Source organism: Bombus vosnesenskii, unplaced genomic scaffold (genome assembly GCF_011952255.1).
Source record: "Bombus vosnesenskii isolate JDL3184/JDL3185 unplaced genomic scaffold, Bvos_JDL3184-5_v1.1 scf7180000015573, whole genome shotgun sequence".
Classification (NCBI taxonomy): Eukaryota; Metazoa; Arthropoda; class Insecta; order Hymenoptera; family Apidae; genus Bombus; species Bombus vosnesenskii.
Window position 1 is genome coordinate 1 of NW_022884056.1, and position 17,863 is coordinate 17,863.

General features: G+C 37.7%; 2 protein-coding genes and 1 pseudogene across 2 annotated transcripts; all 3 read left to right on the forward strand.

Annotated features, from left to right (window-relative positions):
• The first annotated feature begins 556 nt into the window (after positions 1–556).
• LOC117241272 lies at positions 557–1,998 on the forward strand (annotated as a pseudogene).
• A 4,495-nt stretch (positions 1,999–6,493) lies between these two features.
• Positions 6,494–9,300, forward strand: LOC117241271 (hematopoietic prostaglandin D synthase-like). The gene is made up of 3 exons (XM_033507232.1): positions 6,494–6,841; positions 7,904–8,071; positions 9,017–9,300. The coding sequence occupies exons 1-3, from the start codon at positions 6,655–6,657 to the stop codon at positions 9,052–9,054; spliced, it is 393 nt and encodes a 130-aa protein (XP_033363123.1). The 5' UTR covers positions 6,494–6,654; the 3' UTR covers positions 9,055–9,300.
• Positions 9,301–12,233: 2,933 nt separating this feature from the next.
• Positions 12,234–17,376, forward strand: LOC117241273 (carcinine transporter-like). Its single transcript, XM_033507233.1, has 3 exons — positions 12,234–12,436; positions 16,138–16,321; positions 17,154–17,376. Exons 2-3 carry the CDS (start codon positions 16,187–16,189, stop codon positions 17,244–17,246), a joined length of 228 nt encoding a protein of 75 aa, XP_033363124.1. The 5' UTR covers positions 12,234–12,436; positions 16,138–16,186; the 3' UTR covers positions 17,247–17,376.
• Positions 17,377–17,863: the final 487 nt, after the last annotated feature.

A 17,863-nucleotide genomic window follows, 5' to 3' on the forward strand; every position in this document is an offset into this window, starting at 1 on the left:
TATTACATGTTCATAATTGATCGATAAATTTAAATATACAATTAGAAAATGTTTCTTAAGTTTGGAAGAATATATAATCATGCTGAATGTTTTGTAGTTACGAAAGTTGTATACAAACATACATTGTACATACGACTAGTAATGGTACTAAATTACTGTTAGAGGGTCTTGGGTGTATAGAACCATATGGTTAAATTAATACTAGAGATAACGAATCGTGCGAATGTAATTAATATTTTGAAATGCGTTGTTTGCATTAATTGATAGTTTTCTTATAAACTTTTTTATAAACAATTTCATTGCTATAGAAAAAAGATAAATGCCGGTAATATGTCTATCCTACTTAAATAGAAAGTGCAATATTTTGTTATAATATTTGGCGCAAGTTTATACATTATTACATCAAAAAATAATATTCTTTTTATATCTAAGCTATATTAAAATATAAAGATACAAATAGCTATGCGAGTAGTTAGTAGTTGATGCTTTTTACTTAAATTGTCTTATACTTCATAATTTGTAATAATATAATTCTTGTCATCAATGATTCTTTGTTTTTACTTTGTATACATTATACTTCCAGGAAGATGCCGCTCTATAAATTGACTTACTTCCCAGTTACGGCATTGGCAGAACCAATCCGTTCTTCTTCAACTATGCTAGTATTCCATTTGAAGATGAACGTATCAAAAAGGACGTCTGGCCAGAAATAAAGCCCTGTAAGCTTAAAATTTAAAGAAATTCTGTTTCTTAAATCTCATCTTTCCTAATTTAACTAAAGTAGCTAAATAAAGTAGAACACAATTATGCAGGGTATAACAGAGATTATTGTTTACTCTCCATTGCTCTATAAGTATTGTTAAGGAGACAATGCCCTTTGTTTGCTGATAAATTATCAATAAATTAAATTATATCTTTCCAAAACAGATAACAGGAAGCTAGATATTTAAGAAGCATCATAATCTGTTTGTTCGATAGAATCTTTGATTCTATTAGTTGTATGTTTTTAGTGACTCCTTATGGCCAGCTTCCTATGCTCGTAGCTGATAGAAGGAAGGTTGCTCAGTCTACAGCTATTTGCCGTTACTTAGCCAAACAATATGACTTAGCTGGAAAGACTGACTGGGCAAATCATCATATTGATGCCACTGTTGATACTATTCATGATATTCATCATAGTGAGTATATCCAGTGCTGTTTTGCATAAATCTTATGAGAATCTTGATAACAGATAGTACATATCTGTTCAGGTATTTATTAGTTGAAATCCGATTTAATATTTGATTTAGTCGAACGATACACGTATGTCAACAATACAAGACAAAGGATTAAAACGGATTGTAATTCTATCTTCAGTATCATTTAAATTTCGCACAACACTGTATTCAAATTAGTATAACATTAGCGAATAGTATTTAACTGAAAACAAATTTTCAGAAATTGCCGCCTTCCACTATGAGGAGGACGAGAAGGTCAAAGCTGCAAAACGCAAGGCTGCTGAAGAGACGCTGCCGTTCATTTTAGAACGTTTGGACCAGCAAGTGAAGGAAAATGACGGCTACTTCTACGATGGTACTCTCTCTTGGGCTGATTTAACATTCGTTGCTCTGCTCGATTATTTGAACTTTATGTACAAGTCTGATCTGATCGAGAATTACGAGAATCTGAAGCTGCTGGAGAAAAAGGTCCTCCTTCTGCCCAAGATCAAAAACTGGATTGAGAGACGCCCAGTTAGCGAATTCTAAACTTCACGATTGCTTATGGTTTTATAAACGTTTAAAGATTGCGGTCTTAGTGTGTTGAGAGAATGAAGAACGAATCGTGTTGATGGAAGTTTGTATGGAATATACTGATTGCTTTTAACATTCATTAGTTCCAGTTATTACCGATATTTTTGTCATTTAGTTAGGGTTTTCCCTTTAGATTACGTTGTGATAGAGAACTATTATTTGTGTATTCCTACAGAAACATACGAACTATATAAACTGTTGACACGATGTTATGCTTTTGTATTATAGAGATAATAATAAAACCATCAAACAATCATTAATTATGTTTTTTATTATATTCATTAAGAATTGAAGATTACCTCCTTGGTGATCTTGATAATATCGTATTTTACAAATGTTGAACAAAAAAAAATGTATGATTATTTTATTCAATACGTTATGAGGGTTGCTTTAAAAAAATACGAGTTACATATTTCTTTGAAAAAAGCATGATTTTTATCGATACAATAATGTTCTTCTGTTATCGCTTTAAAGTTGAGTACTTCGTTGATTACACGAGAGAACTCGCCTACAGCAAACAAGATACGACCGTGTGTAAAGTAATTAATCTGTTTGCTCGTTGCTAGCTACACATAAGGCTTGCGTAAAAAAAAATATGCATTTCAGTTCAGGCGGAGAATTATGTAGGAAGTCATTTTGTCGATCAATAACTTAGTTAATAAAAGATCAAATTTTCATGTACATAAATGTAAGTAACGTTCAAGTATTAATCATTACATACAATTTTTGTATAATTCGATATCTTGGTCACTTCCATCTTACAAATGATATATAGATAATATTTATGAGATACATTGGAGCTATCTTTTAGTTAACGCCATTTTTTCTTGTTTTCTCTGTACTTTTACTATTCTTCCAAAAATATCAAAGGATCGATGACTTCAAATTAAACTAGAATTGCTTCGGTATATTGTCAATCAATGGCTATTTGTATGCACATCTATATCAAAGGAAAACCGATTGCAAAATTAATTACCCTTGCAACTCCGCAATCTGAAACTATGTGTGATCGACCTTGAAGATGACAAATCTCAATGTTTGAAGTAGTACAAAAGGATGATAATTTAATTTCGCTTTATCAAACTGTACAAAATTTGTATACACATACAGAAAAAAAAACGGAGTTCAAACATTAATCAACATGAATTATCGGTTATTATTGCTGAGTAATTATTAGGATTAGAGCTTTGGAGTATCGATCGTATCGAGTTTTAACTATCGGTTTCCGCAATTTATTGTTTTTCTAAATTATGTCTGAATGGTATCAGTTTTTGAATATTTTATAGTTTACACTCTAACATACTGACGTAAGCTATCGAAAATAATTGTAAATTATGCAATATCATTTTTTTATATTTCATAATCTAAATTTCAATCTATTTTTTGTATTTAACATCCCATTTTTATTGTTCGTGTTCCGTCTTGTACGTTCTTCAAAAAATCTTAATTTTTTTTTAGATAAAATCTTGTGTGAATTTACAAAAAATACGATTCTTCGTTTAATTCTTTTCCCTTATTGTCTTTACATATTTGGAGTTTAAACGCGTTATAAGTACGTTTTCTTTTAACATGATTACGTAGAATTCTTATTCTGAATAAATTATTTGTTTCCGCTTCATAACTGTTTCTAAATTACAGTGCATTTAATCTTGAAATGCACAGTAACATTTTATACTTTTTACGTTCTAAGGAATTTTCAGGATCGGTTAAAAATTAAATTACAGTAATGGTAATACTCAATATTAATGTCAGACGTGGATACTTCACTGTTTTGTATAATAATTTGTTATCTTGGCATCGATCAAGGTATTTAATATACAAAGCGTACAGATTAATAAGAATTTTAATTAATCCTTCTTCTATAGTATTCACCGTTCTTTTCGAGCTCGTACCATTTCAAATAGACTTTCGAATAGATTTCAAAGATTTGTCTGTTCAAATAAAACGCGATCTTTTTTATTTCCCTATCAGTCGTCCCGTTACTGTTCCGTTGTTTCCAACAGATTGCAGATTCGTTTAAAAAACATTTGTAACGAAAAACAAACCCACTCGCAGAAATGTTATTCAATATCGCATTTATAACTTTCATAGACATCCTCCTCTCATTGCTATCATTGTAAACAGATTGAAACTTCGTTTGCAAACACTCGCGATTGAAAAAAAAAAGAAGAATTAATGTTAAACAATTTTATCTTGTGTTCCATTTATAATTTTCATAATTGTCTTCCCGACGTTGTATCATTTTAAATTGCTTTTTTCTATCCATCTATGTTGCAACGAGATCAACGGTCCTAATTACTAAATTGCACGATGTGTTCATACAAATTCACTTTTTATGAACGCGATGAAACGAAATGAAACCTAAGTAGAGATTTGTTTTCTCATCAAATATAACGAGTTTTATACTTTGGATAGATTGCCTCGTTGTGAGAAGGTCTTAATCGTTTATAATTGCGATTAAGTAATTGCAATAAGTCATATTTTTAAGAAACGTTCTCACATGCTGTCACACACTCTAATTAGAAAAGGATCATGAAACATTCGGTTTATGATATTATTTGTTTGTAAATCTTCCTGCTTCCGGAAACTTTTTTAAATATGAAAATATTTATATACAAAATTAAATATTTTTTTCAATATCAACACTTCTTGCGTTTATGTTGTCCTAGTCAGAATTATATTATTTCGTGTATCCTGTTGCTTTTTATATGATAGTCCTCCCGTTGGCCGCGGATTCGTTATCAAGCCTGAGGCCCTCGTCACTAGTGTCACTATCGACAATAAAGGTACCCCACCCGCGACCGGACGATGGAGAACTCCAACACGGAATCGCAATCTCCCGCGAGCCCTGCCCGGGAGGGCGCCTCGAGCTCGGACTCGGAATGTGACTCGAGCTCGGATTCGGATTCAGACTCGACATCAGAAGTGGCATCCGAACATACGTTGTCGGCACGGGATCGTAAGAGTATCGTACGCGCACTAAAGCGGTCGCTAGGGAAGAAGAAGAAGAAGAAGAAGAAGAAGAAAGGACACCGGGCAACCTGGGTATCGCTACCGCGCTTCAACCCCGAAGCCGCGGACGCAGATCCAGCCGCCTGGTGCACAGCCGTCGGCCTGCTCATGAGGGACCACCCCCTGAAAAACAGCGCACTGTATTCTGCCCTAAACCGTGCCCTAGAGGGTCCGGCAGCGTATTGGCTTACGCAGATAATGAACGGCGACGAGCTCACCTGGCCAGATTTTAAGGAACAATTCGCCGCGCACTTCGGTGGCCAAGAAGTAGCAGCCGCGTCGCTAATCAAGGTAGCCGAGGAACTACCGCGGGACGGCGAAACACCAGGAGCGTACGGAAATCGTATCATCACCCTCCTGGGGTCGAAGTGGCGAAATTCAACCAGGGAAGAGGTACTCGCCGCCACCGCCCTCCATCTGCTGGGCTCGCGCGATGGACGTTTTAAACGACTAGCGCTCACGAGTGACATCACGTCGGTGAAACAATTCCAAAGAGAAATGAAGCCCTTCCTATACACGGAGTGGCCAACGCCCCCGCCGTGGAGGTCATTAGCGAGCTCCGGAAACAAACGAGGCAGGTCACCCGCCCCCTGGACCAGGTGTGGCCACTGCGGTATTTACGGACATCCGACATTCGAATGCCGCAAGAGGGCGAAGTGGGAACCGAAGAAGGACCCCCGACGCCCGGAGGAAAGCCGACCGGCTGCACCACCAAAAGCGTTGTGCTTTCACTGCCACATGCCGGGACACATCGCGTCTCGCTGTCCATCGCGGCGAGAAGAAAAACATTGCCCCGAGGACGAGCGCCGGGTCGATGCCTGCGTGGTGGAAGCCCCGACGGGTAGACTAAGCCAGCAGGCCACACACGAGGACGTGTAAGTGTTAGGATGACCGAGTCGGAGGCGAAAGGACGCCGGGGCCCCTCTGGAACATCAGGACAACACCCTAACCTTGCAACCTAGACCCTAATATAGCCATAACGAAACAATCGCAAGTCCAAACCGATAGCAATCATACGTCGATCGGAGGATCGTGTGTACTGAGACACTCGACCGGAGTCTTGTTTCGGTGGCGTCGTTGGGATGACGAGCAGTCTTGCTAGAGAGCTGATCGGTGAAGGAAGTCGAGTGCCTTACGAGCAGGGAGTGGTGCACGTGTGAGTTAGAGCAAGGGAACCTGTCCTCCCGTTGGTCACGGATTCGTTATCAATCCTGAGGCCCTCGTCACTAGTGTAACTATCGACAATAAAGGTACCCCACGCGGGACCGGACGATGGAGAACTTTAACGCAGAACCGCTACCTCCCGCGAGCCCTCCCCGGGAGGGCGCCTCGAGCTCGGACTCGGAGATTCAGACTCGACATATATATTATTATATATATTATATATACTATTATATCTATATATGTATTTATATCTATAAATATACGTATAAATATATCTATTTAAAAAAATAAAGTTGACCTTCATATATCGCCAATAATATCGCGTGCGTAAAAAGAAACTAATTACGTTTAATTCTTTTTTTACATTTATTTATTTTTTATTATTATTTTTTTCACAACTAGTTACATTTAATTATTACATTTACATACATTTAACTATTATTACATACATTTACATACATTTAATTATTATTTTTTTCATAATTATATCTCGTTTGAAATATTTTTCGACATAATTAATTGTTTCAAAAACACATATTCCAGCCTTCTAAATGATTTATTTTGCGTATTATACGAATTATTCCATCTATAAATAAATTGTTCTCTATACACACAAACACGCACACAGTCTGTTAATTACACGAGTTAATTGTATCATTTTTCTCGATAAGTTGACAGAGCAAGGAAAATGAACGACGAACCTACCTACAAACTAATCTACTTCAATGCCCGTGGTCGTGCCGAACATATACGGTACATATTTGCATATACTGGCATCGAGTATACCGACGAGAGGATCCCCGAAGAACTCTGGCCTGAATACAAGGATTGTAAGCGTGAAGAATCGATTTTTACTTTCATCGTTCAACTCTCAGGTATCTACCATTTACTCAAACTTTTCTGTATATAAAACTTTCGTTTCACGTGCAGGCTAAACTTACTTAAAGTAAAATTTCATACGGAATAAAGTCGAACTTTTCATTAAGTTTTGCTTCCGTAATATCGTGTTTATCGAATACCAACTTAATTCACTTACGATTCTCGAATTTTTGTGTTGCAATCTTTATTGTTTGCAATGAATCGAAGCATTTCGAATATTTTGAGAAAACCGTAAATAGGTGACTTAAAATAGGAATACAAAAATACTTCTACGTTTCTCGTTAATTTAAAAACTTTTTAGAACTTGTCGGAAAAAAAGGATAAAAAATTGAAATCAGTTCGGAAATGAACAAGAACATAGCTAAAAAGTCGAAAGAACAAAGCAGACATAAAATTCGATCTTCCGTTGCGACATTTCTATCGTAAATAGTATAATAAAAGTTTTACGCAGCATAGTCTTCGATATAATCTTATATGTCGCTTGCAGATAGAGAAACCAAAAATCAACGTAAGTCTGTAAATCAATCCTATCGGTGTAAAACACAAAATTACGTTCGCAAGAGACATTCGATTTATATTCCTTGCATTTCAATTTTCATTACAAGAACCGTGTACATTTTCTAATATTTTTTCCGTGTCTGGTATTATGCGACGTGAATTTTTTATTCGCAGTTGTAAGTTCACTATCATTGCATAAGATCTTCCCGCGAAACGATACTGATCGTTCCTCGTACATTCAGTACACCGCATCAGACAGATTCGTTCCTTTCCGTGAGAATTACAAATTTTATACTCGATCTTTTATCCTTGATTTTAAAAACTTTAGGTTCTTCTCAACAGTCAAAAACACGCGATACCCTGTCCATCGTAATCGTAAGAAAAGAAAAATAGGAGAAAGAAGACATTTCTGTATTTCTTTACTAGGCCATGTTGATTAAAACCGAAATGATTTCGATTCATCTATTCACAAGAACGCAACGGCCTCGGAAGCTGTGTTGTGATTTCCTATCGATCGTTTCCCTCTACACAGTGTTCATATGAGCCATGTTTGTTCTTAGCAATGCCTTATAAAAAGCTGCCTGTGCTGGAGATAGACGGGAAACCGGTAGCGCAGAGTAACGCTGTGGCGCGATACTTAGCGAGGAAGTACGATCTAATGGGAAAGGACGAATGGGATGCGATGATATGCGACGAGCTCGTCGATACTCTTGGAGATTTGAAGCAAGGTGAGTAACTGATGAGATGACTTTGCATTTGTCTCACCACAGAGACAGACGTTCAAGAATTCATTGTGAAAAGACGAGTACAAACAAGATACGTATATCTTTCCGTTAAGCGAATGTTACAGTTTGTTTGCAAAAGTCAGTTTTTAGATTATAGAATCGTAGATAGAATTTAGAGGATAGAAACTTTTAGTAGTCACTTTTAGTTTAGTAAAGTCTTATCGACAACAAGCAGACTACGTTATGATACAACGATTCCAACTGAAGATTTCTATCGACATCACGAATTCGATGGCTTCCAAATTTTCTTCTCTGCAATCTCAGACGCTCAACTCGAAAGAATCTTTTAGATCCCCCGACAGACACTCGACTCAGGTTATCTATTATCGTAATCTTCCTACGGGATTTTTTTTAACTGCGTTGCGTTAACGAATAACGGGATAACATCACGTTTCTCTCAACGCCTTTCAACGTTCTACAACTTTTATTCTTTGCAAATCCCTGTCTCTATATGATAAACGCTGGTTATCCGCGGAATTTACGATTTCAATTTCTTTAACGAGATATTTATCATATTACACAATTCCTGTAAATGTATTTGTAATTATATCGTCGAAGAATTGTATTTAATTAAGCTATGAAGTTGTGGAATCGTGAGAAGGATTATTTTTATAGAACTGTCTAATTTCCATTCGACATTGATTCAGGATACACATTACTCTTTTTTACATAATACCAGTTTTGTCATTTTTAATTAACAAATACCTCCAAAGGTTGAAGTTTCTAAAATTATCCATTAAATTCTGACAATAAAATAAAAATCCAAATTCTTCCTAAAAAGCTAGTGATCTTTAGTTAAGAGTTCGATTTTTCACATTTTTCAAGGTAAATTAAAAAGATTGTTTAATAGAGGAGGTACAAAATAAATGTATACAAACCTTTTTTTAGACGACATGGGCGGACTTCGTGTTTGCAGCGGCCCTTGAAAATTTCGAGTATATGTTTGGGGCATCAGCTTTGGATAAATATCCAGCTCTTCGAGCATTGAAGAAAAGGATTCATAGAATACCGGCTATTTCTGATTGGCTGATTAGGCGCCCATATACAAACAGCTAAAAAGCTAAAAACGTGTGGAAAAAAGATGACCAGTACACCACTACATATATGTAGTATCGTGGACGAAAGGCCTAAGAAATATCGGGCGAACTATGAACAATGTCGCGAGAGCCGAGGCGCCGTCGGGCCCATCAATGTGTCATTGGTCTTTTCAAGTGCATAGTTTCGTGGAAAAGACCTACGTGACCCTGGCTACGAGCGTCTGCAGAACACGTGTGCGGTGGGCCCAGGAAAAAGGCAATAGAATGCGACAACGGCCAGAGTGTGAGTCGAGAAGCAGAGTGTGAGTCGAGGAGCCGAGTGCGAGTTGAGCGGAGACAGAGTTTGCGAGTGGCGTTGTCGAGAGAGCGTTGATTGCGTTTTGGTAAAAGTCGAGTCGCTATCTAGTTATTTAGTTGCGCTGTTTTCTGTACGTTTGGCGTGAATAGTTCAGTCCACTCCTTGTAAATACATTATATCACGATATTACATATTTTTGGGGGCTCGTCCGGGATTGGACAAGACAGAAAACGAAACGGTTTAACAGAGCTATTCGAGCTAGTTGTGAATTTACCGGTACGCGGTGCGGTAAAAGACGATATCGTTGACTGTTTAAGTTTGTGTAGTGTGAAAAATGGCAAACGTTGGGGACGAACGATTGTCGGGTGAAGAGGGTTCGACGCTGGAGGAGCTGAGGAGTAAGCTCGCGCGAATGAAACTCCCTATATCGGGTGCGAGGTCAGTGCTGATTGCAAGGCTGAATCGGGCGTGTAGGGCTGGACAATCGTATCCTAAGGGATCGACGGGCGGTGAAGAGCTAACCGGTCAACGAGATTTAGGAAACATACAGAGAGCTGAGCGTGATTGTAACGAAGATGAAGATGTTGAGAAAATGAATACGAAGGAGTTGAAGGAGCGCCTCGCTAGTTTGGGTTTAAAAACGACGGGAAGAAAAGTAGAATTACGCGCACGGCTACAAGCGGCCATGGATGGTAACGACATATCGTCGGAAGAAGAAAGCGACGACGAAAGTGAGGATGAAGATGACAAGAAAAACGCAAGAGGATACAAGAGAGATACGCGAAGGGTGTATCAGGACCGTGATGAATATTGTCGAAGGGCATGTGTTGGTTCGACACTGAGTTTTAGAGACGTCGAAGATGCATTAGAGTCGTTTAGTGGCGACAAAGGTGAAAATGTCGAACGATGGTTCGAGTCGTTCGAGGAAGTCGCTGATACGTGCATGTGGTCGGATGGGCAGAAGGCAGTCTACGCCAGGAAGCTGCTGAAGGGATCAGCGAAAATATTTGCAGCTTCGAGTGTCATGCCAGGACTTGGCATGAGTTGAAGAGGGGGCTAGTGAAAGAATTTTCGAGGAAAGTCAACAGTAGGCAAGTACATCAGAAACTTAAAGAAACAAAAAAGGAGAGTGATGAAGCATGTTTGGCTTACATGTACCGCATGCTCGAAATAGCCAGCCATGTGGACATAGAGGACGAAGCAAAGGTGGAATACATAGTGGATGGAATAATAGACGACGAGAACAATAAGGCTATATTGTACGGCGCTACGTCAATCAAAGAGTTGAGGAAGAGGTTAGTGATGTACGAAGAGCAGAAGAGTCGCAGAGCAAAGTCGATTGTGAAGCCGGCTAAAACCCAGAAGAACGGGAAGCCCAGTCAATCTGTAGATGCAATGAAGAAAAGAAGATGCTTCATTTGCGGTAGTGAGGATCATCTAAGTGTTAAGTGTCCGGAGAGGGGAGAAGGTGTTAGGTGTTCCGAGTGCAGCGGATTTGGACATATTGCAGCGAGGTGTACGGCACGACCGAAAGAGACTTGCGTAGTGTCAAGATCCGAAAAGGGGAAGTATGTGAAGGAAGTAATCGCAGGAATTAAGCTTCTATTCTCTGAAATTACTCTCAAATCTCAGAGTCAACCCTTCAAATTCTCCACACTGGATCTTCGATTCTTAATATTTGTAATATCGTAGAATAGCTTTGATTGGAGATCGGCTGAAATTAGAAAACACCGTGTACGTCGTCTTTCGTGGTTTGTTTACATCCAAGAGCGCCTAGTAACAGTGACGCGAGAAAAGATAAGCAGCGTCAAAACAGAAGTACGGTTCCACATTTCAAGGAGTGGCAATCGAAAGGCCAGAGTATGTGAGCCGAAAAGTGTGCGTGTGTGTGTGTGTGAGAGGACGAGAGCAAGAGCGAGCACGACCGAGCAGGAGTGTATTGGCGAAGATCAGAGCTAATTGAGTCGTCGAAGAGTAGAGTCGTTAGAGGTTTCGAGTCGTCGAAGAGTAGAGTCGTGAGAATTGATAGAGTTGTTAGAGAGAGAGTGTGTGTGTGTTAGATTCGTTGTGACGAGAGTGATCAAATAACTGTAAAGTTATTTGATATAGATACGAGTATTGCATTTAGTTTCCGTTAAATAAATATCGTTCTCTGTCCAATTTATATTTGTATATTCAATTTAATATTAATAAATTGTAAGTAATCGGAAAAAAATTTCTATCCTTATTTTCCGATATTACATATTTGAAGCATAAATTAAAAATCGACACATTGACTACTTCAAAGAAATTAGCCCGAACGAGACATAACTCGTTCATCGTGGTTTTCGCGCGAAGTAAATATGCGGTTTCTCAATCGTTGTGAGATTTCAACGACGTTAATTCTGTCGAAACGGCGACGCGCGACGACGATCGCACATTCTGTTGCTAGCGAGTGCTTGCAAATCGCGACGATATCGAGCGTAAAGACTAAGCGCAAAAATGGAGGACACTCGGCGGGGAATTGGAAATGCTCGATGACGAAAGGTATTTCAAGGTGTAATTACATCCACATCCAATTGGATCGCACCTTCGTTCGGTTGCTAGGTCAACAACCTTCGATGTTATTCAAATAATGCAACGGCTGGAGCAGCCGGTAGCGAGTCGTAAAAGTTTCAATAAAACACGTTCCTGCTAGTGAACGTATGTTAAGACTTACACCGAGTTTTATTTCGCTACGCCGTTTACTAGTTCGAAACGATCGATTGCATAATAGTAGCTATTTCTTTCATCTCGGAAACACGATCGTAAACGGTGACAACGATCCAGCTTATTCCTGATCGTGTTAATTTCCACGCAAACTTTGTAAACATTATACGTCGCGACGCTCTCGTTAACGCGTCATTCCCTCCAACTCGAAAGTCTTGCAACTTTGGTGATCCGTTTTCTGTGTAAAATTGGTTACGAGCATCAGGGGACTTATCGTCGTAATCGGTAAATTGTTTATTAAGGATCTACAGCTTTTAAAGATTTCTCTCTAGAGATTTAGAGATTAGAAGTTTCATTAACGCGTTATCGTGTCCCTAACTCGATCTTTTTTCGTGTAAATTGGTCACGAGACTTACGAGCTTCGTTGTAAATAGAAGATTAGTAATATTTCGTAGTTTCGTGATAGTATATAGACATTTTAGTGCTTAAACGCGCAATTTTTAGTTCGCTTTTCGCTCGCATCGGCGCTATGAAACGGATCAATATCTCAACACTTTCCTTTAGTTCTACGAATCATCTTTTGACCGGCTTTTCTTGGCCTACCGTTTCCTAACGCTGTCCTAATACTATCGTCTTGCTGAGATCCTTTTCCCGATTGTATCTTCTGCTTATTTTATTATAAATCCGAACTTTCATTCACGTCGTATGTTTTACAGCGTAAAATCCGCTAGAGCGTTCCAATAAATGTAACCAGTAGGTGCTCTAATACTCAAACGCACCTGTGCGTATCTCTGCATATTTGCTGAAAAAAAGATGAATCTTACGTTACATTTTCAATATGCGTAATAAGCCGAAAATTTCTCTGATGCTAATCCTTCGTAACAAAAGGATGGCATCACTATATGCATGAAAATAGCATTTGGCAATCGTTAGAAACACAATACATGGATATATATGTAGTTGCCAAATTAACCTTCGCGGTGTTCAAAGTGAACGGCTAGAAACGATTGCATTTTGCTATACGCGCATGGTTCGATTGCACCATAATTCGTTATTAAGACGTTTCGAGAGAGGCAAAGGATGTGGTGTCGCAACGTGTTGCGCTCGCACAATGCTCCTTGGATAAAATTCCCGGAGCGCGTATTATCGCGTACGCCGCGCGAACGCGTTGAACCTTCGTGCAAACAATGAGAGCGTGAACGCGAAAAAATAGCGTTGAGCACGTAACATTCGGCCTGATATCGTTGATTGGCCGCGAATCATCAACATGCACGGGACAGTTTTACGTAAAGACATTCGATCCGTACAATTATGTTAAGACGTCGACCATAGAACGTACTACGTTGATGCAATTAAAATTTCAATGAAACAGGAGAACGCGCTAATAACTAGTCACCCCGTTGTTGACCATAACGTACAAATACTTTTGTTTAAGAGCTGCTCGTTAGTGTTTACCGCGTGCAGCGATTAAGTGACGAACAAATTACGTTCAAAGGGTATAGAGCTCGTTCTCGATTAAAATTCTCCTAACTTTCTAATGGTGTTAGAAATTATAACTTGAACGTATGTACGCGACTGGCAATAAATATCAGGACAGCCGCGGATATTTAGTATAAATCGAATATGTGTTCCATTGTCCTTAATTTCTTTTATTATCGATTATTATTATTATAATTTTTATATTAATATTAATATTATTTAATATTATTTAATATTTTAATATTAATATTATTTAATTTATTCTATTATTGATTCGTTCCATTCCGTTTACGTCATAATACGTAGCCTGCGGATTTTTACGCATATTTTTCAGAATATAAAGGAAGCGAAAGAAAAAACTAGAAGCTGGATAAAAAATTGTTTTACCTCGATTAAACGTTACAAAGCGTGCTACTTTCCGATGTTTTATATATTTCCACGTGTCACACGTGTACTTTGCAATTTTGCCCTTTCAGATTTCACAGAAATGCATAAAACTTCCGTGACCTAATTTTTTGGCACGTGCACGTGCTTCAAAATAAATTCGATGATATTAAATACCAGATTATAGGAACCAGAAATGAAGAGTTCTACAACGATGGAATGGGTAAATGATTGTCGATCAGACGAAAGACAATAGCAAACAACGATATAGCGATGATTAATTAATGGAAGATTTTTTCCTTTCAGCAAACAAAAATAGAACCTAACGAACTCAGTAATTGATAAATGATTACGTATAAGATAAGTGCATTTTCCAACTGTGAGTCATAGTTAACGTTTAGTTTAGCCTAGGTAGGATCTTAGCTTTGGAGTAAATAAGTATAATAGTAGCAAAAAATCGATAGAATTGTTAAAAGGCTGTGACTAATCCTGGTCGACTGGTCAGTTATCATCTGAATCTATTGTTATTTTGCTAGTATACTTTTCGAATCATTTTCAGCTATTCTATGGGCAAGCATTCGTTTCTTTCGCGCATGCCACGTATCATTCGCTCATTAACCCGTTTTTGAAAGCTTTTACCGGCGAATGAAAAACGTAACGTACACTTGCATAATGCGTTCGAAGTGTTCGTTCGTTCAATATTCATGTAAAGGTTAGGCGATACGCGTGATAAGTCGCGATGCTACGAGATGTGATTAGATGCGGATGTTAATATCTTGTAAATACCTTTCCTCGACTATGATAATCATCGAACACTAAGAATTTCGCAAATCGATGCAATTAATCGGTGATCTTGTGGGAAGAAATTTCGATATCACGATAATGTTAAAGATAGTATGTTAATTACGACTAGTACCGTTACTGTTACATTGTTTCATAATTAGTATTAGTTTAATATAGTCAACGACTCCTCCGCAAGCATCCGTGCAAGTGTTATTTATTATTATGCTCACCTTCTATTGGAAAGTTCTTGCCTTGCTCAGCAAGTCTTTTTGATTTTTTTCCTGTAGAACTTCCGCGTGTTACCGATTTTTATGCTATGTACGTGTTTGTAGGAGAACTTTCTCCGAGCCGCGAAGTTTTCTTTCGACGATTCAACGATCGAAAATCAAAGAGAACCAATGTTCTCTCTTTCGATAAAGTATGTGATGATAGCCATTGCCAAAATTATTGATATATTTATCTGGTTGAAGACAATCTAGCAAATTATACAGCAAGCCTAATGAAATAATAATAATCTTTATCATTAAATTGCGCCATTATTTCATAATTTCATTGAAGGATAATAGAATTTCACGAAGCCTTCAAATTGGATTTCATATTATAATAATGTAAACATCGTTTGACGGTATTATCTGGTTGTGAATAGGGTTGATTTGATTCAGACAGCGCCAGTCATCATGACATCGACTTCCTATCTCGTTATGTAACATTCATCAGAATAACCGACGCAATTACCGTCACTGAATTATCTTAATGACATTCGTTATTAATGAGTAAGTGTTTTCGACATACGTCGGAGGTCGCAAATCTTGGATCATCTTTCTTTATTATCTGTTTAGATCCAATCCAGTTCCTTCACAGAACTTCTTTCCCTTCAATTTACCTAATTTAATAATTCTTCAAAATTTTCTCCTTTTCATTTCTCATTGCATTGTTTATTATATATTCTACAAACCCGTATGAACACAACGCAATAAATTGACACGATAAAAGCGTTGAGATAATAACCACGAGACAATACTCGACAATAATAATACGAGACAATAATAATCGAAAAGGCTGATGAAACAAAGGAATGAGTAATTTGAAAAGACAGGAAAACAGCAATTAACGTACATCCAGCTACAATTGAAAATAACTTTCTTCGCTTTAAATGAAATTCCAATCAAATACGTTTTATCAGACTCGACTAACAATCAATATTATTAGCTCAACAAATACTCGAGATTCCCAATGTTTTTTGTCAAGTTTCAAATAGAACGTTAATTACTCGCTTGTCAGAACGTCCATCGGCATCGAAGACCGTGAACCAATCTACGTTATCTTCTCCTTCGTTTCAGGCTGTCGCTGGCGATACCAGTCAACCGCGAAGGTTACTCGAGATGCAGCATGTACGATGTAAATTACACGGAAATTTTGCTAAATGGAAGCCACGTACCGGACCTATCGTGGCCAACGAAAGATTGCCAACAAGGATGGGAATTTAATTATACCACCGTCCCTTATGCGTCTGTGGCATCCGAGGTGACAGAAAATGTTCGACTTGTAATTTCCTGCTTTTTGAATATTTCATCTGTTCCTATCAATCAATCCCTTTATACTGTGTATGTCGTATTCGATTATTTGCATGATCTATTTCGATAAAAAATAAGCGTAGTGTACAATTTTTGGAAAGAAAGAACGATGAAAAGGGTCGAATAAACGTTTGTGGAAAGATCGATAGTTCAGAAGTGGGAAAATTAACAATGTCGATTTCCACAGAGGAAAATTATAGTACGTAACAGAATTACTAGTACATATTGCAGTAATAATTAGTGCATGTAGTGAAATTACAGAGTACATTCTAAATTCAAGCGTTACATTGCCAAATAAAATACAATCGAATAAATATTTATAAAAATACTTAAAGAAAAAAAAAAGGATAAAAATTTTCGAATTATGAAAGCTGATAAAACTAGGTTGCGATAAAACTGAAAATGAAAATATCGGATTGAAAAGAAACTTTAATAAAACTTTATAACGAGCAACAGCGCGAACACGCAGATTTGTTCGACATAAATTGCAAGACTTTTTGCTCCAGTGGATTTCCATGAACTTTGCGTCGCTCGTCAGGAGGAGAATTATTCATCGAGGGGTAGGAAGCATCCAGAAGAAGGACGCGAGAACGCGCAGGGTCTTAAGCTTCCCCTTCTTTTTTCCTCAAAGGGAAAGATAAAAGGACAGAGGCGCGCTTCATTAGGAATTTCGAAACTTTGATCGAAAATTCGTTTAATCGAGGCGTTGAAATTGCTATAAGATTTCCGTGATGCTGATCGTGATCAGAAGTAAATCATTCGACTGTAGTTTTCTGTTGCAGCTGGGATGGGTTTGTCAGTATGATGTATTGCCAGCCATAGCTCAAAGTATCTTCTTCATCGGCGCTATCTTCGGAGGATTAATTTTTGGATAGGTTGCTGATCAATATGGAAGAATACCAGCTTTGCTCGGAGCTAATTTAATGGGATTTCTCGCTGGGGTGGCTACTGCGTTCACGGGTAGCTTCTGGCAGTTCACTTTGTGTCGTTTTTTCGTTGGGTTCGCCTTTGATAATTGCTTCACTATGATGTACATATTAGGTAACCGTTTTTCAATAATTTCTTTTTTGCCCTGGAATTGAGTTTGAAAGCCACACAGTGGCTACAAAAAGTACTTGTACGTATGTATCCTTATTTCCCAATGAAGCGTCTCTCTTCCTTTTTTTTAAATCAGTTTTTACGTTTCATTTTGATAGCATTAATTATTTATAAGCATGTATGAAAGTATTACAAATGATACGAAAGCTAATATTTTAATCAGTCTTATCTTAAGACTTAGTCTTAATTAATTGGTATATATATATAAATGCTGTTCTAAATACGATGGTGTACAGTTACTTTTTGTAATTACTGTAAGCAGGAAGATCTCTAAGTTTAAATAACAAAGTAATCTCTACAACATACTGTAAAACTGTTGTTATGCTTGATTTACGACTGACGTTTCTACAAGTATATGAATTTTGCAACAGAACTCACGTTGCCATGCAACAAT

What these genes read in the sequence shown, in the direction of transcription:
- LOC117241271 (XM_033507232.1), top strand. Translation starts at nt 6,655, where the DNA reads ATGAACGACGAACCTACCTACAAACTAATCTACTTCAATGCCCGTGGT. An exon ending in TTTCATCGTTCAACTCTCAG is followed by an intron (nt 6,842 to 7,903) that starts GTATCTACCATT and finishes GTTTGTTCTTAG; the next exon opens with CAATGCCTTATAAAAAGCTG. An exon ending in TCTTGGAGATTTGAAGCAAG is followed by an intron (nt 8,072 to 9,016) that starts GTGAGTAACTGA and finishes ACCTTTTTTTAG; the next exon opens with ACGACATGGGCGGACTTCGT.
- LOC117241273 (XM_033507233.1), top strand. Translation starts at nt 16,187, where the DNA reads ATGTACGATGTAAATTACACGGAAATTTTGCTAAATGGAAGCCACGTA. An exon ending in ATGCGTCTGTGGCATCCGAG is followed by an intron (nt 16,322 to 17,153) that starts GTGACAGAAAAT and finishes TTTCTGTTGCAG; the next exon opens with CTGGGATGGGTTTGTCAGTA.